Source organism: Orbicella faveolata, unplaced genomic scaffold (genome assembly GCF_042242905.1).
Source record: "Orbicella faveolata isolate gen_17 unplaced genomic scaffold, um_ofav_v1 contig_34, whole genome shotgun sequence".
Classification (NCBI taxonomy): domain Eukaryota; kingdom Metazoa; phylum Cnidaria; class Anthozoa; order Scleractinia; family Merulinidae; genus Orbicella; species Orbicella faveolata.
The window spans coordinates 17,283,927-17,308,986 of NW_028301563.1; the positions used below are offsets into that span (position 1 = coordinate 17,283,927).

Genomic DNA, 25,060 nt, shown 5'->3' on the forward strand with positions numbered 1-25,060 from the left:
TGTATTGTACCATCCTGAAGAAAATGAGAGGACGTGAGATATTCGACCTTCCTGGGTAGACGTCACAACAGCCGCTGGACCCATTCTCCTCAAACTCGGTCGTAAAACAAAATGGCGGTGTTTTGGAGCTATTTTCGAGATTTCGTCGGGGCACAGAAAATCGACGATTTAAGCGAATCCAAAAATTTTTTCGTAGAAGTATTCCAAATAACAAGTAGATTAGTTTTCGCGAAAAAAAAAGTTTGGGGTTAGATGCACTTTAACGTTGTACGTGTCGTGCAGAATGGTAACAAGCTCCTCGATAGAAGAACCCACAACTAAAGGATCAAGACGAGAAAGATCATTGGTTCCCAGCTGTAAAATGGCTATGTCTGGAACGAATGAAGCGACCACGGGGAGGTCGTATTGCAACGTCTTAGCCACAGTTCTCCCCCCAGCACCACGCCATTTAAATGTGGCAACATCATTTAACAAGAATTGGTGGTTAAGGTTAGGGTTTGCAGCAACGAAGTTGTCTAAACGTCTAATGAATGAATGCCCCAGAATAAAAATTAGAGGGAGACCCATTCTAATATAATACAAAATATCTCTTCAACTTGCCTGAAAAAATGTTATCGCCAAGAGATGTACTCGCTGTGAACGTGAAAGCAAGAGGGAATGATTGAGAATGCGACCAGTCTTTTATAGTGGCGGATAGATAACACTCTTTAACATGATTGGCTGTTATGTCACATGACAGACCACCATCGGATCGACAAATATGTGCCTTGAATACAATAGCTCAATTTATCGTCATAAATAACATCATGCCTTGGCTTGATGTTTGTTTTTATTAATAATAAGTATCTCATTTAATTCCTTATATACTTATTAGAAAGCAGTCCTAAGAAAATACGCACGCTGATTGGTAAAAATCTTGTTTCTATGACTCGATAGAAACATGAGCTGTTGACGTAATGATGGTGTGAGCAAAGACAATTTACGTTTTGATAATAAAAGTTAACAATTTGTTTTCCTTTTTTTGTTGTGGTGTTTTCTAAAAGAAATAGAAAACATGTTCTCCGACTGTCTCTATCGAGTTTTAGTATTAATCATAACAATTACAATTTCCTCAAATGTGATTGGTGCATAAACTGCTGTATTTTGCTCTAATTAATCTGCAAAGCTGTAATCGAACAGTGTAATCGGACAGTTGGCTGTAATCGGACAGTTACATGAGCCAATCATTTTAAGTCCTCTCCACTAAATCCACCAATCACAACATTGATTACAATCACTATGGTAACCAATTCAAGAGACTGACTTTGTAAAATTGTGGAGGTTTAGTCTCTGGTGACTGTTTTGAAAGAAACTTAACAGCCATTTTGCAAGCTATTCTCCATATTTTTAATTATGATATTTAAAAATGACTATTAAACACTCTTTTTCAAATGAATTTTTGCTTTTGTGGGAAATTGTAATTGTTATGATTAATTGGTAACAGGAAATCGCGTCGTCTAATTCAGTCTGTAATCACACTTGTGATTAACAAATCGGACTCCCGCTTCGCAGTCATCTGATTTTGTTAATGACTCGTGTGATTACAGACCAAATCCGACTCCACTCAGTCCTATTACCATTATAAATCTACTAGCATTCTATCAGGAATGCCGTTCTCTGATTGGCTAAGCTACTCATGTTCTATTTTGTGATAGATAGTAGCGTAGCAGCATGCGTTGGGGGCCGCTTTGTGTTTTTGAAGTGTCTGTGAAGAAGATTTAGATGAAAGTTTTGAACGACTAGTAAGTTTATTCTAAAACAATTGGATTCTTTATTCGCTCTCGATTTCTATGCATGATAGTTGACTTGGGCTGCACTCTCATCAACTATCATGTGATAGAAATCTTGAGCTCATAATCTAATTGTTTAATAGAAACACTCGTGAAAGTTTGGGAGAACTCGAAAAAGCTGTGGAACACTCGCCTGTGGCTCGTGTTCCCACAGCATTTCTCGTTCTCCAAAACTTCCACTCGTGTTTCTATAACTCGATAGAAACAAGGTACATGTTTTCTATTTCTTAAATATTCTCCATTACATTTTATACCTTAAATGCATTTGCAGTTCATGAACATATTCTGCAATCCCTTAATTTTATTAAAAATTCTATTTTAGGCACCTGAAGGCAATGCATCCTCCTGGTCTGTGCAGTTGTTACATATGTAGAATGGTGGTTGAAAGTCATCTTCCTCATGCAACCTGGAACATGATGGAAATGTGCATACTACCTGTTTGCATTTATTGCAAGAAAGGCCATAGGCAACATCTTTGTAACACAAAGAGCAACATTGTCCTGTTTTCATTGGAGCTGTAAGTACAATATAAATATATGGAAATCTTTAAGTCAGTTGAAATGTTTAGTGATACTTACTTCTTTTGCATGCAAGCTACACTGTATCCAGTGTTGGAAATTAGTGTTCACCCGCTCGCCAGTGGGAGTGTGGAAAACGTTGAGTTAGCTGGGAGTTTTAGTTAACTGAGTTCAATTTAGTGGAATGCTACCATACTGTATAAAGCTACCTTTTTACAGGGTGACTTGTTTAGAGACTAAAGCTAATTGGCAAGTAATTAACTGTTTGTATCTCTGTCTAAATCTGCTCAGAATGTTGAAGTGCACAGTGTTGGCAAAATCCAGAAGGCGTGATGGTGGGGGGGAGGGCTGTCTTTGACACCTGTGCCAGATAGCCATAAGTACTTCAGTTAATCAGCCCCATTGGGAGGTAGAGGGTCAGGGGTTGAATCCCATTCTGTCTAGGTAAGGGTTCATAGGCCTTTAGTCCTGTGTCACAACCAGGCAAACCCCTCTCTCCTGACCAATGCATTGTGACTTAGAAATTTTGAGGGGGCTCTGACAAGGACATAATTATTTGGAAAGGAGCAGGTTCACCATGACCTAGCAGCCTGAGGGAGCCCAGGATCAAAGGCTGAATTACTCTCTGTCTAGGCAAGGGGTGGCATACATGTAAGTTGTGAATCTGAAGTTATTGTTTTTATGCTTAGCTGAGCTGTTTTTGCCACCTAAAGGCAAGCAATTGTGTGGGCCTAATGTCTGTCTGCTTAACTGGTTCATATCCCCTGAGGGGGAGGGGAAGGGGACCAAAAATTGTTTGGTGGCTTTCACCAGCTCTGCAGGTACAGTTTTGTTTTCAAATATGGCCTGATGTCATGAATGATGAATGATGTACTTTATAATTTGTTAGTACCTTGAAGACATACCTCACTGTTGGACCTAGATGTACTACATTCTATTGCTTTTTGGGGCTCCAGGAAGTCATCTGTAAATATAGTAATGGAAATTGTGCATAATATCAATCAGCATCAATTTTATAATTTTAAACTATTTGTATTTTATTTGGTGGTCAATTTCCTAAAATTGCCACATCAAAAGCACCTAATTAAGCTAGGCTTAAGGCTAGCTTCAGGAATTTTTTTTTAAGTTTTGCATGTTGTAGTGTAGGAAAAAGTCATTCAGATGGCTTTCTCAATAAATAAATATTACAATCATATAATTTCATAAACAAGGACATATATGGAAGGTGTCAGGTTTACCATGACCTACAGCATAAACTGAGCATAAAATGATAAATTGCAAAATGTGTATTTATTTTTAGCCAAAATGTGACAGAAAACCCAAATATGATTTTTTTTTTAAGGTGAGACATGTTAGTTTGTATTTAACTTTTTCCCCTGGCACAAATGTTCTGCTTGAAAATGGTGCATGCATGAAAAGGTAAGTAAGAAGTGTTGAGAGGGGATCAGATTTTACAAGCAGGTGTTGTCACACTGCTGACAATGAAATTTATTGTCAGTGGTGTGACATGATATTTAATATTTAATGTCATGAGCTTTTTTGTTGAAAGGGGGTGGGTTATTTAAGTTTCGATTAACCCTTGATAAGAGGAAGGTATGGGTCACTTTTCCCAACTGCTACCTTTCCAATTGGCCCCCCCCCCCCTATACTTATTAACCTGAGTCCCCAGCAAATATTTGTATGCTATTTATTAGCTATGCATTTACAATTACCCAAGGCAAGTACTGTCCTGTAGCCTCCATGGGTGGTTGCTTTTTCAATGGTATAGGCTTGTGTCCTGGAAATGGCAGCCTATGAAATGCAACACAGAATAATTTTGAGATGTGTTTAACAACCTCTTTAAGTTTACTAGAGCCTAATTTCAACATATGTGTGGACACATAAAAAGAATCACAGTGGCCATGTAATTTGATGTAGGTTGAAAGTTTGTTCTTTTCTGTGATAGTGTAATGATAATGAAATATAGCGAGTGACAAGAAAAAAATTATCATTTTTTTCCTTCAGTGTCACACTCAATACTCGATAACAATGTTTGATATATCTAAACCTCTATTACAATATTTTTTTTGTATTTTTACTAAAAGTTGTCAAGAAATTTATTTTGTACTTTGTAAAAGATTATAGACTCAATTAGGCATGTGTTTTCAATGAGTAAACATTTTTTGTCCTATTAAGCTCAACATTTGGGGTCTGATTACATGAGCTGGGCTGGCTTGGTTTTGCTGAGATGTGGGCATGTCTGTTAAATACAACTGAAATCAACTTTGCAATTACATGACAGCTGGACCAGCTCAGCCCCGGCTTACTAGGCAGAAAATCTTCCATGCATCACCAGGCCACCCTGGCTAACCGGGCCAGCTTAAATTTCCCTTCTGAGCACTCTACTAAAAAAATCCACATTTCTTTCTAAATAGGATGTGAAGATTATACAGCCCATGCATGCAGTTTTAACATGATCAGGCCCTTAGATTATTTAATTAATAATTGAACAGTAATTAAGTAATTGATTTTGTTGTCACGAAAATAAATTAGCTGAGCCGGTTTCATGTGACGTCATCATTTTCCAAGACTAAAAATTACAAGTCCTTCTAAAGTTTTAGTTTTACCAGGTGCAAGACCCTCTGATCACTTAACGTTTTACAGCGTTTCAGCTCGACAGGGTTCCTCATTTTGTTTAGAGAGCATGTTTGAATTTCTAAGTTTGTGCGTTGCGTGACAATAGAATGGCGGCCCGAGAAGCTCTCGCGTAGGTCAAAAGTTGAGTTATCGCTCAGGTTTTTGCTAACTGAACAGTTCATGGTCTAGAAGAAGTATTAATTTCAATGTGGCGGAGTTCTAGAGTGATAACCTTTCATTTCAAAAACAAAACTCGAAGATAGATGGCCCTATTTCTCCACGGCCGCCCCTCGAAGGGGCACCAACATGGCGTCTCCATTCAAAGCTCTGTGCATTTGGTTGAAACACTTTTCGGAAAATGGTGCGAATGGAAAACCGCACAGATCTATATCTTTGCAAGGTTGTTTATGTATCAATCATCTATCATATCTCACATTCTTGACTTAGTTTATTTGATGTTCAAGATTTTTATTTTTGATGGCGTGACAGCTGTGCAAAGCAGCGATCTTGACACACATCTGGGTCATCTGCTAGACTGCCAGAATAAGTAATGAATGATGGATTGCATGACTGAGCTGAACATTTACAATCTCTCTCTCTCTCTCTGTCAACATTACTCATATGAACCTATCCACGCATGTATTTAATGGGTCCTCAAGTACATTTAGGCCCAGATCAAACGTCGAACTTCACTTGAGACGAACTAAACTGCAGTTTTAGTAGAGGTTAAACTCGACCGTTGGGTCAAACGTCCAGCTTAATTCGAATTTCGATCGACCAAATCGTTCTATCCGTCTGCTTCAGACAGATAGAACTTGTTGTTCGATCTAAATTCTGTCGGATGAACTCGGGCGAGGCAAACGTCGAACTTATCATGAACTTAATTCGCTCAGTTTACATTTGACCTTGGCCTTGGTGATTTCTGGCAGGAACTTGTGCAGTGAAGGTGATCGGCAACTCATAGTTTGAAAAGGGCTGAAGGACATTCATCCATGATAGTTATTAAACGATTAGACAGCAAGCTGCACGTTTCTATTGGCCGTTAAATAATAGGCCAAGTTATTCTCGCATTTTGATTGGTTCTCGCCTATGATCTATTACAGGACAGATGCACGATCGACGTCATCATTTCAAAGTTTTTCCCTCTGTGTTTTAAAATGGCGGAAAGTTTTGAGAATTTAGATAATATTTTACATGACTGGGCAAAAGATAAGGTACAAGAAAGTCTTGTCCAGGCATTTAACAGGTACCAGAAGCATAGTCTAGCAGGAAGAAGAAAAATAAAGCCGTTTCTGTTTTAGACAATGACTCAGAAAAAATACCCGAGCAGTCTCAGTCGGCAGTCGAGCGAGACTAAACCAAACACAAAATTAGTCTTGGTAAGCCGAGAACCATTGCTTTGTCTCGAATTTAACAAACCGGATAAACAAAATGTTTATGAGATTAATTTATTTAAAAAATTGAACTTTTCTCAGTCTCAAAATAATTGTTGACACAGTGATTGTCTGGAATGAAACATCAAAACCACTTCTTAAAATCAGTTAAAATAAACACATAACCTTGCTTTCCGATGCGAATGTTCCAGTCCGTTTCAGGGCACAGCAGCGAGCAAAGTATAGCTCACTACAGCTCACGGCCAAGTGTATCACAGCTAAAACGTGTCTCCGACACTATTTTTAAACTGATTTGAGAATCACCAGCCACAAAGGACACAAATTTCCGCCATCACTAACGCTCCTTTCATTCAAAACTCGAATCGAATGGCCTCCAGGTTGACCGCAGCCACAAGTTTTCCGAGCGTAGTTTTTCAACTCCTGCAATATTCGAGGCAACATGCAAGCTTTTCGGCTCACAGGCTGCTCTGATGACAAAAACTGACTTGACTTATCCAGCATTTTCTTTAAGATTTGTAGATTTCGCAGTTCAATTCTGCTTTCGCTGTAAGTTTTCATTCCACGAGAAGCGACGCTGGAGTCAAGTTTGACAGTGGCGTGATTTTCCCGGACCAATCACCATTCTTTGGTACGCATAGCAACCAATGAGATTGCTTCAATTTGTATAGACAATAGATTACGTCAAATGGCTTTTTTTCGTGTTCGCCAAAGTGGGCAAAGGCCAGCTTTCGAGTTCTGTTGAAAGATTTTGAAATTAAAAAAGCTTTAGCTGTTGTAGTTTGTTTCGTTATTATATAAAACTAATAGATTCCATGTTGCCTTGCGTCTGTTCAGTAACAGATCACAGAAGACGTCTAAATGTGGTAAGAACATCAGTGACACACTCGGCTATCGCCTCGTGTGCCACTTTTTTGTTCTTACCACATTTTGACGTCGTCTTTGATCTCTTACTGAACAGACGCACAGCAACATGGAATCTATTTGTTAAATAGTTGGCGAGGGGGCAAACCCCAAGTCAACTATGAAAAGTCGATTGGAAACGAGAGCGAGCCGTTTTAATGGCGTTGTGAATAAATAGTTGTTTATCAAGTCCTTCTTTGCAATGCCTGCAATCAGTGTACATGTGAACTTTCTATCCTTTTTGTAGGGGAATTTGGAAAGACAAAGACGGATTCAAAAGCTTACAAAAATGTCTCAAGCCAAAGAAAGTATATTCTACTGGGAGTCGATCCACGGTCAAATTAGCAGGAGGACTAGAAATCAGCTGTAGAAATCAACAGGTGCAAGATCGTCGCAGGTGAGTTTGTTTGTAAATTTCTTGTTATCGAGCTTAAGAATTAATAAAAAGTGGGAGCGAGGAAAGAAGATCAATAAACGTACTTTGCTTCTATATTTTTTTAGATTTATGTGTTGATTTTAGTTGAAATTCAGTCATCAATTGTGAAGTCGGCGAGAATGCGAGAATGGGATGGCCGCAAATTTAAACCTAATGGCTGCTGTGAATCAGATGAACCGTTTACGCAAGTGTAAAATGGTGGTTTGAGCCAAATTAAAAGACAGATTCAGTCTTACTCTGAATGAAAAATGCCGGCCGGGTTTAAACCAGAAGAGTAAGAAACGACTTTAGACTTACCCTCAACGAAGAGTCCACTCTCATCTGTTAGCACCTTTTCGTTTGATCTGGAGCCTGTTCGTAGGCTAAGAATGGGACGGCCGCAAAATTCCTGCCACTGGTAAACTGAATGCCAGTTTAAGCTAAATTAAACGACAAATTTAAACTTACCCTGAATGAAAAAACGCAAACCAAAAGTTTAAGAAACGAATGTAGACTTACCCTCAACGAAATGTCCACTCTGATCTGTTAGCACCTTTTTGTTCGATCTGGTGCGGAGAAGAAGCCCGTTCGCAGGCTAAGAATGGGACGGCCGCAAAATTCCTGCCACTGATTAACTGAATGCTAGTTTAAACTAAATTAAAAGACAAATTTAGACTTACTCCGAGTGAAAAATGCAAGTTTAAACCAAAATAAGAAACAGATGTACACCTACATTGTACTCTCAAGGAAATTTCAGGTTTGATTTGTCAGCCACATTTTTGTTCTGATCGGGAGCTTGAGCTTAAGTAAGATTCTTCCAAGAAAAAAAAAAAAAAAAACGAAAGAAATCGTAGTCGATGGTGGACCAATGGTTAAGCTTACCAGTACAGCGGGTGATAAGTTCTGGGGTGTTTTTCATGAGCAGTAAAGCGAGGGTAAGCTTATTTATCTTTTACTTACCTCGCAAAGAAAATTGCGCCTTCGTCCACTGTCATCCAAGCTAGCCAGGGAAGAGCATCCTGACCATGTGCTCCCGTAACCGAAGAAACAGACAAGAGTAACTGACAGATGTCTGTCAAACTAATCTCCAAAAGACGAGCTTAGAACTGGTGCCTAGAGAGTTGGTGGGGGACATATGCCATTCAAGGCAACCTCACCTAAATACTTTCAAATACTTTCAGCTATTAAAGGCTAATCCTGGGAGAGCAGGGCGGTAAAAGAATCCGTTGAGGGGCAAGCCAGTAGTTACATACCTGTCAACCCCATGGGTCGCATTATGGTGTTTGAAAACATATTCTAGTTACCTAGTATACAATTTGCTGGATCAATACTATCACTTTTATTAGTTGGTGCTGCAATTAATGGAATCAAACAAATGCCCCGTTATTGTTGAACGCGTTGTAAACAATTATTGGATGACGTTTTGTGATATTCAGAATAATCAAGGTCGAGGAAGGGGTTATCAGTCAAAGCCGAAGGCTGAGGCAGATAACCCTTACCGAGACCTTGATTATTCTGAATATCACAAACAATCGAATCTAATACCGTAAATCCTCGAATTAGAGCCCGAGGGGGCGCTTAATCGAGGGGCGTCGGGGGGGGGGGGGGGGCGCTTATTTAATTTTCCCAAATTGTGGCCTGACATGATCATTTTTTTAATACATTATCTGCGCGTAAACAACAACATAAGCTGTTTATTGACGTGAAAAGCTGATCCTAAAGTTTTAATCGCGGCACCTTTAGTACTTAACGTGTTCAACGTGTTCACTTAACGTGTTCACAAACTAAAACAATGTACAAATCTAACACTACATGACGAAAACTGTATATCTTTTGTTGTCTCATTACTCGTCCACAAAATGGGAGGCGGGGAGGGGAGGGGCGCTTATTTTAAATTTCGGCCGATAGGAGGGGCGCTTATTCGAGGGGGCGCTAATTCGAGGATTTACGGTAATTGTTTTATCATACATTGAACATAATTTCCCTTAGAAAGAATGCACCGCGGTCATACATGACATGATTACCCGTGACCTTGAGTGTGCTTGACATGATTATTGTATGACGTCGCAGGCGCTGATTTCGAAAATTCACTGTACGCTTTCGGCCAATCAGAAAAGAGATAGTGAGTTCAATGTATAATAATAGTCGTTGTCATGATACACAGGTTGCCATAGTTACAGTGTAACCTTTTAAAGACACCCCTAATTTGAGGTTATAATTGCCAAAAACTCAAAAAAACGAACACGATGACCCCCGAATGCGCGACGTGGTGAACGACTCGCGTATTCACGAGTTATATAGAAGACGGCAACAAATATGCAAATCATTTCTTCCTCCCTCCATATATCGACTGTAAACTTTTCTTGGTAATTCCGCTGGCCACTGCGTAATGTTTGCGCATGTATTTTGCCCGTTCCAAACGCAAAGAAATATAGAAGGCCAGTAATGACAGATGTGTGCGAAAAAAAGATACCAGCGTCTGACTTTTTAATGTCGAGAGCAAGATTCGATTCCTGGCTGAACCACATTTTTAGTTTCTTTAGTAATGTTGTATTTTGTTCGCAATCGAGCTCTATATGTGTTTATTTCCTCAGAAATTGCTGGTGGTGAATCGTCATGAGGCAGTCAGCTGCTGATATGGTTCCATTTAAGGGCTATGAACGTTTTGTGTTTCACAGCGAAGTCAGCATACTCGTGGAGTTGTGCACGCGGTCTTGCTGTTCCGAGTTTTGTGGGTCCTATTTTCAGACTCTTTGTTACAACAGGAAAAGCGTCTTTCGTAGTGCAGTAATAACGCATAGCTTTCTAACTCCAAAATAATCACTCAAGTTATGAACTTCTCGTTATGCTAAAACGTATCTCTTGAGAAAAAAGACTGAGTTTGTAATAACAGTCGTAGTTAGTTATGGAGTAAACTGGTCCAAAAGGTACACATGAAACAGCTGTTATCACGCTAAAACACGGAAATATAGTTTTATATACTGTGTTGATAACTTAACATGACTATCCCTTAACTCAGGTGAACTGTAGCTAGCCGCTCAAAACATCCGCTTTTGAATCTCTTTAGGGTGCAAATTTTCATGTTTCGCTGTATAGTCAAACCTGTATTAAGCGGACACCCTCTATTAAGTGAACAGCAGTGCAAGTACCATTTTTTTCTTTTCCCACATTCACTGTACAAATTACCTGTATTCGACGGACCCCTCTATTAAGCGGACGCGGACAGCTTAAACTTGACTTTTATGGTCATTTCTGTTGTTAGAAACCTGTACGTTTTAATATTTAAACTTACCGACCAAGAGCTGTCACAGAAATGCGATATTTTATTATTCGGTTTTGTTTTTAGAGAAGCTTTGTTACTGTTTAATTTTGTGAGCCTTCGCATAATTTGATCAATATAGATACTGTTGCTACATTAGCATACTTAAATCGCTTTACCTCATATACTTGCCGCTGTCCATGGAAATCCGGTATTTTAGCAGTGATGAAATCCGGGAGTTCAGCAATGATGACGGCGGCGGCGGGGACGAGACCTTGTAAAAAATGAATTTACATTTTACCTACGAATGTCGCAAGTTTGTAAATCTGTTCAGTACATTTATCGGTCTAAAAACTTGCAGATATGCAAATAAATGTACCAAGATTGAAAAAGCTCGCGCATAGTCATTGTTCTGCTCATTGAACCTTTTGTTTGGTGACGCTCTCGTCGCCAGGCGCGTCGTGGTTTGCTGAGGCCCCGTCCACACGTAACCGGATGTTTTTGAATCCGCAACTTTTTCTTTCCAGATTCAGAAATTTCCCCGTCCACACGTAGCGTATTCAAATCGAATTCGCCTGTCCACACGCATCCGATGCTATCCAGATTCACCAGAGAAACTAGGCCGACACGTTGTGCCGCCATATTGGGCTATTGTTCTGTAAGAGACTTGACACGAGTTTGCTACGTCATCGGATTCGAAAATATCCGGATTCACCATCCCATCCACACGTTATCGGATTCGTTGCGGATTTATTTTTTTTACCCTCTGGAGAGCGGATTCAAAAGTATCCGGATTCGCTGCCGAATTCGTCGATGCGTGTGGATGAGGCCTAAAACTACCTACATACTTTACATACATCACTTCATTTACCCTCTGAATTCAGAGTAGCTTATGCAGCTACTATCTCCGAGCATTTAACCATCAGCTACTACCACTAGCACTACTAGCACGGGTCCCTAGGGTGTCCGCCTAATAGAGGTTTTGCTGTATTTTCATATTTTTGTTTTTTAGGGTTTCGAGATTTCACATTTTTCTATGTAATTAGGTGTGTTAAAAACCCCAACGGGGGATGCCTAATAATGGCTGTATATATGCATGTATGTCCCGGACACGTCGTTCAACTTCCGTATTTTAGACAGCCCTTTTGTGTGCACTCTTTACCTATAACCCCGTTCAGGGAAAGTTTTCGATTTATTAATATCCCTTTTTTGGTTAAGTTAAATAAATCTATGATGATTTTTCGCCCTTGTAGACTGCGAGCATTCTTTTAGCGCGTGGAGCGAGTGGCGAAGCTGGTCCTTCGTAATTCCCTCTCCGGACTTACTAAAAAATTCCCCTAAGCCTCGAAGTTAAGTTATGATATAATGGTATATCGAAAGTGGCCCACTTTGATTAAACTTTTCAGGCGATTCTACAGGGAAAAGCAATGAAAGCTAGGATTTGAAAAGGTCGGGCTAGAATCTGAACAGTTCAGAGGAGTGAAGCCGAGCGTCCGGGGATGAAATTTTCGCTACAGGTTAATTTCAGTTCGTGTTTTTTAAAGAATCGCGGAATTTAAGTGACGCGAACAGTAAGTGTCGTGAGCATAACATGACGTGATAATTAAGTGATTCACATCATGTCAATCAGAAAGAGTGGGTTAATTACCACTGAAACATTTACAAAATCATATTTGAACAGCAGGCTCCCCTCTGTCTTCATGTCGCTTGGTAAACCATACCGCGGGTGCCAGGGTGGGTAAACCATGGCTATGACCCAGGCAAGAGAATTTAAGATTGCTGCCAGGCTTAGTCTGTAGCATCAGACGCTTTCTCGCCCTAACCCCGGAGGGTAGGGCGAGGAAATGGCTGACGCTTGTCTTCAAGCGGTCATCACCAGTCGTTTAGCCCCCAAAACGATTAACCCGGCCCTCAACCATTAGTCCCCCATTAACGCTCAATTAAAGAACGAGAAATATACAGTGTTTTCGACTTCTGGTTCGGGGCTAAACGGCTAGGGGCTAATTGACTTTAGGGCTAAACGCCTTAAGGGCTAAATGATCGGTTGCCCTTCAGACCACGGGTGTTCGAATCACTGGTCGCAAGGAGCGAAGCGCTGAAAGCGTGGATCCTCGATTTACCTGGTGGAAAGCGTTATCCAGCCTTTGGACAACTGGGGACAGATACAAAATCGTTATCCAGTGGATAAGTGTGAGGAGAACGAAATACGCAATTCATTGGATCGATTGACGATTTAATCCTTTAAAACGGTGGCTGGAGGTTTCACACCCACATCAACTCAACTAGCGATCAAGCGCTTAAAATGTATCCTTCTCTTACCGAGCAAACAAGACAACATTTTAGGCATAATGAAACAAAATCACAAAACACGTTTATTTCTTGTTCTTTAATCCATGGAAAGTAAAGGCGAACTTGAATAGAAGTTTATAATGAGTTCAGGGGTGCGAGCTCGGTGTGTGCGTAACAAGTAGCATAGCTGTAATTGAGCAACCTGTCTCGGCCTGTCTTTTGTCTCTTTTGTAGCAATGTGCGCACTGTTTCATGTGATTGTGATTTCAAAAGTACGTGGTAGCGAGGTTGCTTTTGAGGCAACCACGTTTCCAGGCTCTCTCTCCTCTGCCTCCCGAGAAAGACCCTAGATGCATGTTATGTAATCGTTGTGATAAATACCCTGGCTATAGATGCATGCTATGTTATCTTTTGTGGACTTTTGTTATTCCGACTCGCGCTTTGGGCATCGGAGAGCCTCGGGGAGGATCTGGAATATACCAAGGTTGTGTAATGCTGTAGTGAAAGTTTCAGTTCGAATTCGAGTTGTACAGTTCACGGAATCTGCATAACGTTCTCCTTAAGTGCGTATACAATATATATTGATAATAATAACAATAAACATGCACAATAAAACACAGTTATCGAGACCTACTCTCGGTCATAAGTATCCTATACATATTGGGACGAATAAAGTCATTAAGGCCGAGGTCTTCCTGAATTTAAGTGAAATTTTAGGAAGTTTAAAGAGGGATTAAAAGGAAAAAAGGGTTTAGGAACAACACCGGACAGTTGATTGCCCCCGAAAGGGGACCCGGGTTGGTGGACAACTGTTTGGCGTACGTTTACCCATTTTTAACTTTAAATTCTAATTTTAAAGCAAAATCAAATCTTCCAAATTTCCTATTTTCATAAATTTTACTAATCCTTCGACAAAAACTTTTTATCCCCAAATATACCCAAAAATCACCCAAAAATTTACAATACAGCCCAAAACGTAGATATGTGGGATGAGCAGAGAGATTTTCGACTGCTTGAAACGTGAACGAGATATTTGCGTTAAGACCATAATACCCAGCCAAAATACAGCCTTCATGTTAACCCCCGCCTTAGTTTTGTTGAACACTTCTCGGTGTCACTCCTTGTAGGTCGACGCCTGAGGACATTTGGGCTCCAACAATAACAACAACAACAACAACAACAAAAACCTTTATTAACGTGTCTGGGGTATTTAGCATTGCAGCTAATTGGGGACACACACAAAAAAGAAATTATGAGTGTAAAAAATAAATAAGTATATATTAAAAAAGTTAATAAGTAAATATTAAAATATTAATAAGTAAATATGAAAGTCAGGTCAGGATAAACATAAGAACAGTTTTCACAGTTATCCCCAAGCAAAGGTGCTATGTCTCTTGTTCTTATAGTTGATATGAAGGAATGTAAGGTATCACTGTTCTTTTCATCTCTTGAAAGTCTTGACCACAAGTATGGACCCATGTATCTTATAGAGTGTTTCCCGTATCTTACAGTCCGAAATCTTGGTATCTTAAAATCATTTTCATTCCGAAGTTGGTTTACTTATTAACTTTTTTAAATATATACTTATTTATTTTTTACATCCATAATTTCTTTTTTGTGTGTGTCCCTAATTAGCAGCAATGCTAAATACCCCAGACACGTTAATAAAGGTTTTTGTTGTTGTTGTTGTTGTTACACATCTCCTCAGGCCCGCCTCACGTACGATAATAGACGACGCTTACTAGCAAATCGTTAGACTTGGGCCTTCATTGGAGTTAATGATGTCCTCGGGCAGACTTCCTTTAGACAGCAAATACAGAACGCTAATCGGTCGCTCCTTGTCAGAATCACCGTGCGAACTGAATTCAGACGAGTGTAGCCTGGGCTAAACTTCACGCAAATTGAAAAGGGGGTTGGGGGGGGGGGGGGGTTAATAAATAATGAAAAAAATACCTAAATAAATGAAACATGCGGCAAGGAGTTTCTACATTTCATGCTAGGTAAGAGAATCGGGAAAACCCAATGAGAATTCCCAGAGATTTCGAAAGCGACTTCCGGTATTTGTTTCTTCCTTGGAGGTCTACTGAGAACAAGGATTTGTGTGCTACTTCGCGACGTAGGTACCTTGGGTACCAGAGATTTTTTTCTTGCGCCTAGACTGCAAAACAGTCGTATTTTTTTGCGAACGCGAGCGACGGTCGATATCCGAACGAAAGGTCTGGAGCACACGAGGATCGCGCTTACGGTGCTTCGCGCTTTCCGATAACGTCCGAAAACGACTGTTTTGCAGTCTAACTGTGAGGGTGCTTTAACGTAATTCAAAGGAAAGAAACACCTATCCCTCGAAAGAAGAAGCTAAAAGATTAACAGGTGGCGAATGGTCTTCAAAAACCACGGGTCTCGCAAAGTTTTCTTCTAATTTCACGGGTCTCACAGTCTCGTTTCAGCGGTTATGCGCGTCTCGCAGTCTCGATATTTTGCACGCTAACGAAGTCTCGAAATAATATTTTGTTTGCTTTTTTTTATAAATGACGTCTGAAGAGCGTCCCCAATAGGTTTGGCGGGATGCAGGATTTGGCATTTTTTCGCCGTGATATTCGGGATTTGAGCTGAAAACAGGGGCGGGAAGCAGGAATTACAATTACGAGCGGGAGTGGGATTTCGTGTTTTTATGGGGCACGGTTCGGATGCGGGATTCGCAGGGGGAATAGAGCGGGATATGGGATTTAAATTATTACATGAACTCGTAAATTAACCAGCGCAAAAACCGCAAGCTGGTAGAAACGAACCTTTTGTGCATATAGCTGTGTCAGATTTCTAATGAATAGCAACGGCTCTCTACCCTATCAGGTTCTGTCAAACGTATCCATTATCGCTTGATTACGTTAGTATCATGAGACTGTATGAGGTCTTTGAGTCCTATTTCGATCATTTGCGTTGGCCTCTGATATTAATGACATCTGTCCATTGGCTCCTCGCGGCTTTGGCCCTCGTTATCGTGGCTTCGCCGCTTTCTTAGCGCACTCAAAAATTGCTTAAAAACCGTTAAGCTACTCAGGCTATCCATTTCCGACATTTTAGACGCTTGCGCCTGTAATCTTGACCACCCCTCTGCCACCGATCCTTTCTAGTTTTTCTTAGTCTTTCGACCTTTTTCAGAGCGCTTGACCGGGCGCTTGGCTTGTTTTGGCCAGGATGGTCCACACCGGATGGCGGTGATAACGATTTACCGAACGAATTATGCGACATTATAAATTGCGTCGCCATATTCACACCTTATTCACCATTAATTCTTATGGGATGTAAATGAACCCACACACTGATCGAAAAGAGTGGGGGATGTAGTTCCCGGTGTTGTGGTCTCTCTCTCACCTGATGGTTAAATGTACGGAGATATTAGCTGCATAAGCTACTCTGAAATCCGAGGGTAAATAAAGTAATGTATGTATGTATATTTACGAAAAGGATGTGCGAGCAGCAATGCCTTCATTCGAAAAGAAAAATTCTTAGCCCACATTTCAAAGAAAATGAAGACACTGAAAGCTTTGAAGGAATCTGTCAGGTGTGTTTACGGGCCATCTCGTGGAAATGAACAATCTTTTTCTTTCACTGATACGTGGACAGAAGAAAACAAAACAGGACTGACCGTTTACAGAAAGAAACGTTATACTCATTTGTGCTTACTTATCTGCTACCCTTTGAATCCTTTTGTGGTCTTTTATGCGATATCTATTTTTAAAAGGTTTCTGCGTTAATTATTAATTTAATAATTTAACAGATTAATAACTAACGCGGAAATGTCTTTGAAAAGTGGACGGGATCGGGATTTCCAGGCTAAAAAGGGCGGGATGGCGGGATTAACACGAAAAAATGGACGGGAAAGCGGGATCTGAGAACCCTATTGTGGACCCTCTTCTAACAGAAAACGGTTTTTAGTTTCCAATAAACGCCAACAAACTCAGCACATGTCTTGATTCTAACAGATCGCAGCCCTCGTATTTTGCAAAGCTACAATTAACAGTTAGATGTACTCTGCGGTTTGGAGTAAACAAGGAAATCCTGTCTTGCATCCTTTCTTACCGCATGAGGTTTTCATAACCTTAAATGTAGTAGACTTCTTGTCTCTTAATATCTTAAAGCTTGTCGATCAGAGTCTAACTGTGTCTTTTGATTTAAGAAAAGAACGCGACGCATGGCATTTTCCCTTTAAACACTTTATTTCAGTAGGGCTCATAATTACAGTCAAAGACTGTAGTCTCCCTTATGGCCCTATGGAAAACTAAGTTACAACAATACAATTGAAATACTAAAATACTAAAATACAAGTTAATTAAAAAAGCTAATAAAACATTCTGTCTACTCTGAAGCTATCACTTATTTATTGACAGGAGGGTGTTATCGGCACTTGTTAACCTGTCAGACACAGAGTAACACCAGCAGGAAAATGATATCAAGGTACTTGTCATGTATTACCTGTTGTATATTTTTCATTTAAAATATTAAAATGTTATTCCGTAGTACGAATTGTGAGGGAAAGAGCAGACAAAAATCAGATACTATTTAGCTGATATACTAACTGAGGATTTAGAAGAGATATCTACATGGAGGCAGCACCCTTGGGTGTATTGTTTGCTTGCAGAGTTTTCAATGGAATTACAAGCGAGCAAGAACACAGAGGAATAACTGTGCAGCAAGGTGGAGTAAAGGTTAGAAAGCTGACAACTTTACTTAAAAATAAGAGAGGATCAAACAATGACGCAGTGAAGTGTTAATTGTAGTTTTGCTCAGTTAGAGTTTTCTTGTAACAGATGCCTGGTAACGAGGCATTTGTTTTCTTTTTTTTTTGTTTTTTTTTTTTTTTCCATACTACGCCGGAGGAATTTGAAAACGGAGGTTTCACTCTGAAAACGCATAAAATGTTTTCCGTCTACACTACGCCTGAGAAATTTAAAACGCAATCACCGGTCATTTTGGATTTGTGTTTGACGAAAACGTGGTTAGACTGATCTCCTGATTATCGTGACGCCATCGCTTTAGAAAAGCTCCGTTTCTAAAATGTTTTCCGTCCACACGAAAACGCGAAGCCGGCGTTTTCAAATTCCTCCGGTTTGAAGAGCGTTTTCGAAAAGTTCCGTTTCCGTGACAGATTAGTGTGGAAGGTAGGCCTAACCGTAGAAATAAAACTGCGTTCTCAAATTTCTCCGGTGTAGTGCGGACGCTACCTTCGTTCTTCCAATCGATAATTTCATCTCAACTCCCTGGAGACGAGACGCCATTGTTGAAAAACTATAACAAAGTAAGTTCCTTCACCGTTGCCAAGCGACTTGAGAACCAATCATTTTTCAAGTATTTTTTCCTCGATAGAACAGAAGGTTAAGAAAAAAGTGCCCGCTGTCTCGGCCAATTAAGATTCAGTAATTTTGCCCTCTATGTTATAAGTTCAGAAACTAACGTTGTATAATTTGAACGCCTCATAATGCATGGTGTTGTGGTTGTCTTAGGCATTGATATCCCTTGCTGCTCAAAACACGGAAAAAGGCGCCGAGCTTGCAGCACAATCTGTTGCTAAGATTGCTATTACTATGAACCCTGAAGTGGCATTTCCTGGACAAAGGGTGAGAACCAACATACACCCCAAACCTCAGTATCATAATAGGATAATTACTTATCTGAATTACCGTATTCTCACTTTTAGTTCTGTAATAAGTGTATGGAAATGAGTTGGAGAATCGGCATGTTCATCGTACTCCTGCGAGGCAACAAACGTTTTCTGCGTTTCGGCAGAGTTCTGGTAACAAGAGTGGAAGAATGTTTAGGTTTTTCCTCAAGATACTGCGAATGCTTTGGTGCAATATACCAGCTTCTGTCAAGTAAATTGAAACGATCGCCTTTAGCTTCCTCGGAAGAAAACCTGTACATGTACACCAGTCACCACTGAATCTCGTGAAATGATTGATTGTCCTGATTTATCACCAAATGCTCAGCACTTGCATCCAAAGAAATGTATTGACATAGTAACGAGAATTGATAGTCTGAGTCAGGAGTCATAGGGTTAACTTGGGATTTCTTTCTCTCGACAGTCGTTCGGCTTGATCCGTCCGTTACTGAAGTTATTGCATCCTTCTAAAACGGTAAATCTCAGCCTCATCTGATTGATTTTCGTAGCTAATTGCTGCGTAGAAGTCATCAAACGGGGAGGGATTGAGGGAGTGAGGGGAAAGGAAGGGGGGAGTGTCCTGTGGCATTCTTCCACTCTGGTAGCTCTTCCCGTTGACGCCTAATGGAATCATACAAACAAAAGTCTGATTTTGAGGCATGCCTAACAACGGTAGATTCTAAAGTTGTTTCAGAACTACGTCACGCAGCATATGCAGGCAAAGAAGAAAATGAAGGAGGTCATGGTGACCTCATGGTTAGTGCGCTCGTCTCTGGATCGAGCGGTTCGGGTTCGAGGCCTGACCGGGGATATTGTGTTGTTTTCTTGGGCAAGACCCTTGACTCTCACAGTGCCTCTCTCTACCCAGGTGTATAAATGGGTACCAGCGAACTTGATGCTTTGGGTAACCCTGCGATGGACTAGCATCCCATCCAGGTTGGAGTAGAAATACTCCTATCCCTTTTTGCTACAGACACTGGGATAAGCTCCGGCCTGATGGGGCACTTGGCTCGTATGCAGACTTTACATTTACCTTTACCTTTTGATTGACAGGGCTTGCAACAGTTTGAATCTCTAATGGCGTTGACGAATTTGGCTCAAATGAGCGACGAAGTCAGGTGAGATGATATATTGATGAGCTGTGCAATTTCCACTTAAATATACTTATTACTATTTTCTCTGCAACGTTTTTTGGCATTTCAATGCTAGTAACACACCTTGCTGCGAACCTGAAAACAGCACTAGCAGGCGCGGCGAATTGTCTCTCAAAAACCATTGGTCTCGCAGAATTTTCCTTGAATTTCACGCGTCTCGCAGTCTCGTGTTTTAGCTGTTATGTGCGTCTCGCACTCTCGATCTTTTCACAAAGCTGTCTTGGAGTCTCGCTTTTTGCAAGGCTCTTTGAAGGTCTCAAAGTTCCGCCGATTTTTTGTTTGCTTAATGAACGTCTCGCGCTCGCATTTTAAATACTTTGAGGTCTCGGTCTAGCAATTTAAAAAAAAGTCGAAATGATTCGGGTTTGAACAACAAAAACGCTAGTGTTGCCTTTTCGCTAAGCTGCGCACTTACCATTTACCACCCCTAATAGCACACAGTGTATGGCACAAAAAAGAATGAGTTTGCCAAACGCTTATTGTGCCCCAGCTCCATTTGCCACCGTGTGAAAGGCATCTGCAAAGTGAGTTATAGTACGCTTATTTTGTGTGATTTCAGGCGACATATTATGAAGGAGAAAGGCTTCCCTTTGATCGAGAGTCTAATGTCTGATGAACATGACATGGTCAAGAGAGCCGCCACTGAATGCATGTGTAACATGGTGCTCTGTGAGTAGGTAACAATGCTGTTAGATTTCACTCGTTCTCTCGTCAACTGTGACACCGTAGACAAGCGCTTCGCTTTCAAAAGAGGAACACTTAAAAGCTGGTTGCTTTGATGTTCGAACAAATTCTATCTATTATCACTTCAAGAAATTTATAGAGGCCATTGAGGAGAACTTGAATGTTGACTATTCGGGCGCTACATGTTTGATCTACATGTCGTTATTCTCCCCTTGTCGTCAAACCATAGGTATTCAAAATGTACGAGAAAGAAGACGCCCCCACTGAACGAGTGAAGCTACTGACTCTACTGTCAGGCGAGGAGGACTTTGAGCTGTCGCGGTGAGATATTTCATTTCTGGGCAATGTGTTTCATAAATATTTTCTCCTCTGGGAAAAATCATTTGGTGGGACTCTTCTGGTGAACTCCCGGTTAAAGGTGTAAACTTCACAAAGGCGGAATCATGGTGGCATGACCGACCTGATGGGTTCGCAGGAGCTGTAAACGTCACCAGTTTATTACTCTGTTTAGAACCGCATTTCTTTGCACACGATTTTGTTGTACTCAAACCAGATATCACTGGTGTCACTGTTAAGGTTATGTCTGTTGAGGTATAGTTGAACGCGGAAATGCTTCATTGATATTCCGCTTCATCTGTGGAATACGGACGGGTTATTTATTGAACAGCTATTTAAGGTTATTTATCCGTTAGAGCGGCTTCAGGAGCACTGGCTGTCCTGTCCTCCAGCGAGAACGTTTGTAAGCAGATCATAAAGGTGAAGAGTCTTTTCAAGACATCAGTTGTTAATCAGTCTTTTTTTTTTTTTTTCGCAAAGTTAACTGCAACGATGTAACCTCTGAATTCGTCAAAAATACTCGCTACGCGTCGTATTTTCAACTCTCTTCTCGGTGTTTGTAAATGTCGTCAAACACTGTCTTTCGTGTTTGATGTATTACATCCAAACTTATGATTAGTGTAAATCCTTAATTACTCGAGCTTTGTACAATGCTCATTTATTATATATGTAAGACTGAGAAAATTGCACTGCAGTGCGATAAATTGGCTTGCTCTCAGCCAATCACTATGAAGTAAGTTGCTTAGTCGTGTACACGTAATAAAGCGATTTATTGAACTAAAAACCCTTGACTGTTGACTTTTGATTGGCAGGTGTCATCGTACATGGATATTCAGAAGCAACTTTTGGTGTCCGATAAAAAGGAACTGACACACAGGTAACTGTTGGTGATCCCTTTGGTTCCTTTTCTGGCAAGGCCAAGGACAGAGTGGAGTCATTTCAGAAGTGGACGACTGTTTGACTTTGAGGGAGGGGGTGGGTGATTTCTTTTTAAGAAATTCCTGCAAGCATAATTGTACCCAAAGAAAATTCATGCACTCGATCACTGCCGATATCAAAAATTCACGCACGTTTAGTGAGCCGAGAAAAAGAGCAGAAAAAAATATCAAACATTCACACGTCCAGAGAAAAGAAAATAACCAAATGATCCACCATAGTAAGAGATTAACTGTCATTAGGAAACAGTCATTTGCCAGTCTCTCTTTTTCATTATAAATTTTCAGCACTGTTATTATAAGTAATGGTAATAGGACTGAGTGGAGTCCAATTCGGTCTGTTATCATAAGAGTGATAACAAAATCGGACGACCGCGTAGCGGGAGTCCGATTTGTTTATCACGAGTATGATTACAGACCGAATTGGACGACACGAAGTCTTCTTACCAATTAATCATAAAAATTACAACTTCCGAGAAAAGAAGAATAGCCAAGTTATGAAAGAAAGGGAAAATTTGCATTAAAATACCTACAAATGAGATGCAAACATTCTAAGGCCACCGTGCCTCCTACCGGCAATTAGGCGCCAAAAACACAAGAGCAAGCGCGCGCACGCACGCACGCAACTACAACTTTGAATGTGATTGGTTGATTTAAACTACAACTTTGAACGTGATTGGCTTATTGAACTGTCCGATAACAAACTGTTCAATAGCAAACTTTCCGATAACAACTTGGCAAGTGAATTAGTGGAAAATAGGAGTTTTTTAACCAATTACAATCGAGGAAATTGTAATTTTTATGATTAATGTTGAAAAGTTTTAGTATTTCATTGCTTCTCCCCTATCGCCGAGAATCACACTATGATGACATTATGTTTGAAATTGAGCCCGACTTATATATTTACTTCTTGATTTCTGGGTAACGGTTGTGGTTTTTCCAGCGAGCAACAGATTCAACCACGTTTTCCTTACGACGTGCCTTAATGTAACTTAGCGTAACATAACGTAACGGCAGTGTTTGCGCCAGAGCGCGCCATTGCGGGAATCCCGCGTTACAATCAGAGATGGCCCCCAGAAAAACGAAAAAAGGGCCAATTTGGCCCTTTCCTTTTACAAGACTGCAGGCTTAACACAGGCATAATATTTTGAAAGCCATCCCAGGGCTGGAAATTGTGATCGATACGGTTGCCAATGCAACAAGCATTTCATCCTTGGCGACCAAAACTTCTGGTTTAGTCGCCATAGTACGGCATAATGGCGACTACATTTCTCTGTGTTGATGATCAATAACGGTTATTTTGTCACACATTATGTCCTTCTAGAAAATCATATTGAATGATCTTTGTTTCTAAAACATTCAAAATAAGAAAAGAAGTCAATCCGTCCTTTTGCTTTGCTGTATTGAACCCAGTTTGAAATCGCCCTATAATGCATTGCAAACCCTTGATCATTGACTACGTCATGTAGGCCTAAGGATTGTTCTCTTGTAATGTACAGATCCTTCATACTAGTATCTGATTCAAAAGAAACTTTATTGAGTAGAAACCCTTCAAAAAGCACTTACTATTAAATTTTATCATAGATCCTAATAAACTGTTTTATTTTCCTTGGTACCCTGATGCATTTTTTCCTTCTGTAGCTTTCAGTTTATTGGTCCCTTTCCTAAAAATTTGGCCCCCTAAAAAAGATCTTCAGGGGCCACTTTGGCCTTCAAGTAAAATTTTCTGGCTGAAACACTGGTAACGTAACGTAACAAAACGTAACGTAACGGGACAAAACGGACCATTTCAGGAACAAACTCAAAAAAACAGGCAATCTGGAGAAACGCTGTGATGTTATGCTGTACGCCAGTTTGGTCACGGGGTCTGGTTCTCATGCGTTTTAACTTAAACAAATCAACAATGTTGACGTTGATGTGAATGTCTTTTTTTTTTGTTCATTGTACAGAGGAGCTCATATTGCTGCCAACGTGATAGCTTCTAATAAGGAAATAGCGACCAAGGTAGGAACATTGTTGCCATGTTTACTGGGTATGAGTGAGTGAGGGAACTGAAAATGCTAAAAATAACGTATAAAAAATGCGTTTCTCCCAAAAGTCTCCAGGTGTCAATGGGTTAATTGATTATTTAACGATTGTTTGATAGACCCAGCTGCACCTATTGGTGTATGTTCTAGCTTGTCCACATACATGTTTTGACATATTTATGTCTCTTCTTTGCTCTCAGTTGATCGAAAGTGAAGTCCTTGAGATCCTGATGGTTTTCTCCAAAGACACCGACCCTGAGATGTCAATGGTTCGAGCGTGCGCCGAAAGAGCGCTTGAAAGTGCTGTGGAGATGAAACTTACTAAAGAAAACGAAGAAAAAGACTCCAGGTGATAACGGCGAGGAATAAAGTAGCTGAAAAAGTATAAAATACTTAAACCTGCGAAGAAAAAGCAATGGAGGATACCTTACGATGAGCCTTCGTTTCCCTTGACCAGCGGTCGAGAGTCCCGTCTTCTGACCGCTGATCAAGGACTCCAAGTTCAAGATTGACGCAGGAGAGAGAAATTTGGCAACAACCACCGAAGTGACATCCAGGGCCATATGCTTCATGAAATGCACGGAAAATAACGAATTATACTATAAGACGAAGAACATAAACAGACATGCAACAAGGTTATCAGGCCATATGCTTCCTCTTAGAATATAAGGGGAAAAAACTGATGGTCTTTCGCTCCAATTTTTAGCTTAGAACATCATCTGCTCACTGTCGCTCTTAATTCGTTATTCTTTCAATAACAAGGTGAATATCAGCATGCTGTATCTTCGTATTTTCGACAAATGTCTCAGTTCTCGTTGGGAGAACTTGTCTCCAAGGCAATCTACCTTCATCGACCATTCATTATTTCTCGTCACTACACTTGTAATGCTTAACTGTGCATTAATGTGAAGAAACTTGGATGCCACTGAGTCTGAGGGATTAAAGGGTTACCTTCCAAATTTTGAAATTTGCAGAGAGGATCTTTTTTATATATTTTATGTCAACATCGACAGGTGTAGCTTTTTGTCAATAAATTTACAGTGGTTCA

At 40.3% G+C, this 25,060-nt stretch overlaps 2 protein-coding genes across 5 annotated transcripts; both read left to right on the top strand.

The window, feature by feature from the left end:
* Position 1: 1 nt before the first annotated feature.
* LOC110053956 (protein unc-45 homolog A-like) lies at positions 2 to 20,710 on the top strand. 4 transcript variants are annotated; one of them, XR_016201578.1, is made up of 6 exons: positions 9 to 489; positions 2,152 to 2,346; positions 7,505 to 7,654; positions 17,609 to 17,675; positions 17,860 to 17,926; positions 18,722 to 18,770. XR_016201578.1 is itself a non-coding variant. In XM_089271788.1 (5 exons), the coding sequence occupies exons 1-5, from the start codon at positions 17,822 to 17,824 to the stop codon at positions 20,705 to 20,707; spliced, it is 453 nt and encodes a 150-aa protein (XP_089127914.1). In that variant the 5' UTR covers positions 17,688 to 17,821; the 3' UTR covers positions 20,708 to 20,710. The 4 variants fall into 4 exon arrangements, 2 of the variants coding, with proteins under 2 accessions (XP_089127913.1, XP_089127914.1); XM_089271788.1 differs by lacking the exons at positions 9 to 489; positions 2,152 to 2,346; positions 7,505 to 7,654; positions 17,609 to 17,675 and adding exons at positions 19,301 to 19,351; positions 19,930 to 19,994; positions 20,590 to 20,710 and having other exon boundaries at positions 17,688 to 17,926; positions 18,722 to 18,835; XR_016201579.1 differs by lacking the exons at positions 17,609 to 17,675; positions 17,860 to 17,926; positions 18,722 to 18,770 and adding an exon at positions 3,237 to 3,766 and having other exon boundaries at positions 2 to 489; positions 7,505 to 7,591.
* Positions 20,590 to 25,060, top strand: LOC110053954 (protein unc-45 homolog A-like). Its single transcript, XM_089271792.1, has 6 exons — positions 20,590 to 20,707; positions 20,944 to 21,035; positions 21,407 to 21,470; positions 21,863 to 21,927; positions 23,935 to 23,989; positions 24,213 to 25,060. The coding sequence occupies exons 2-6, from the start codon at positions 20,953 to 20,955 to the stop codon at positions 24,363 to 24,365; spliced, it is 420 nt and encodes a 139-aa protein (XP_089127918.1). The 5' UTR covers positions 20,590 to 20,707; positions 20,944 to 20,952; the 3' UTR covers positions 24,366 to 25,060.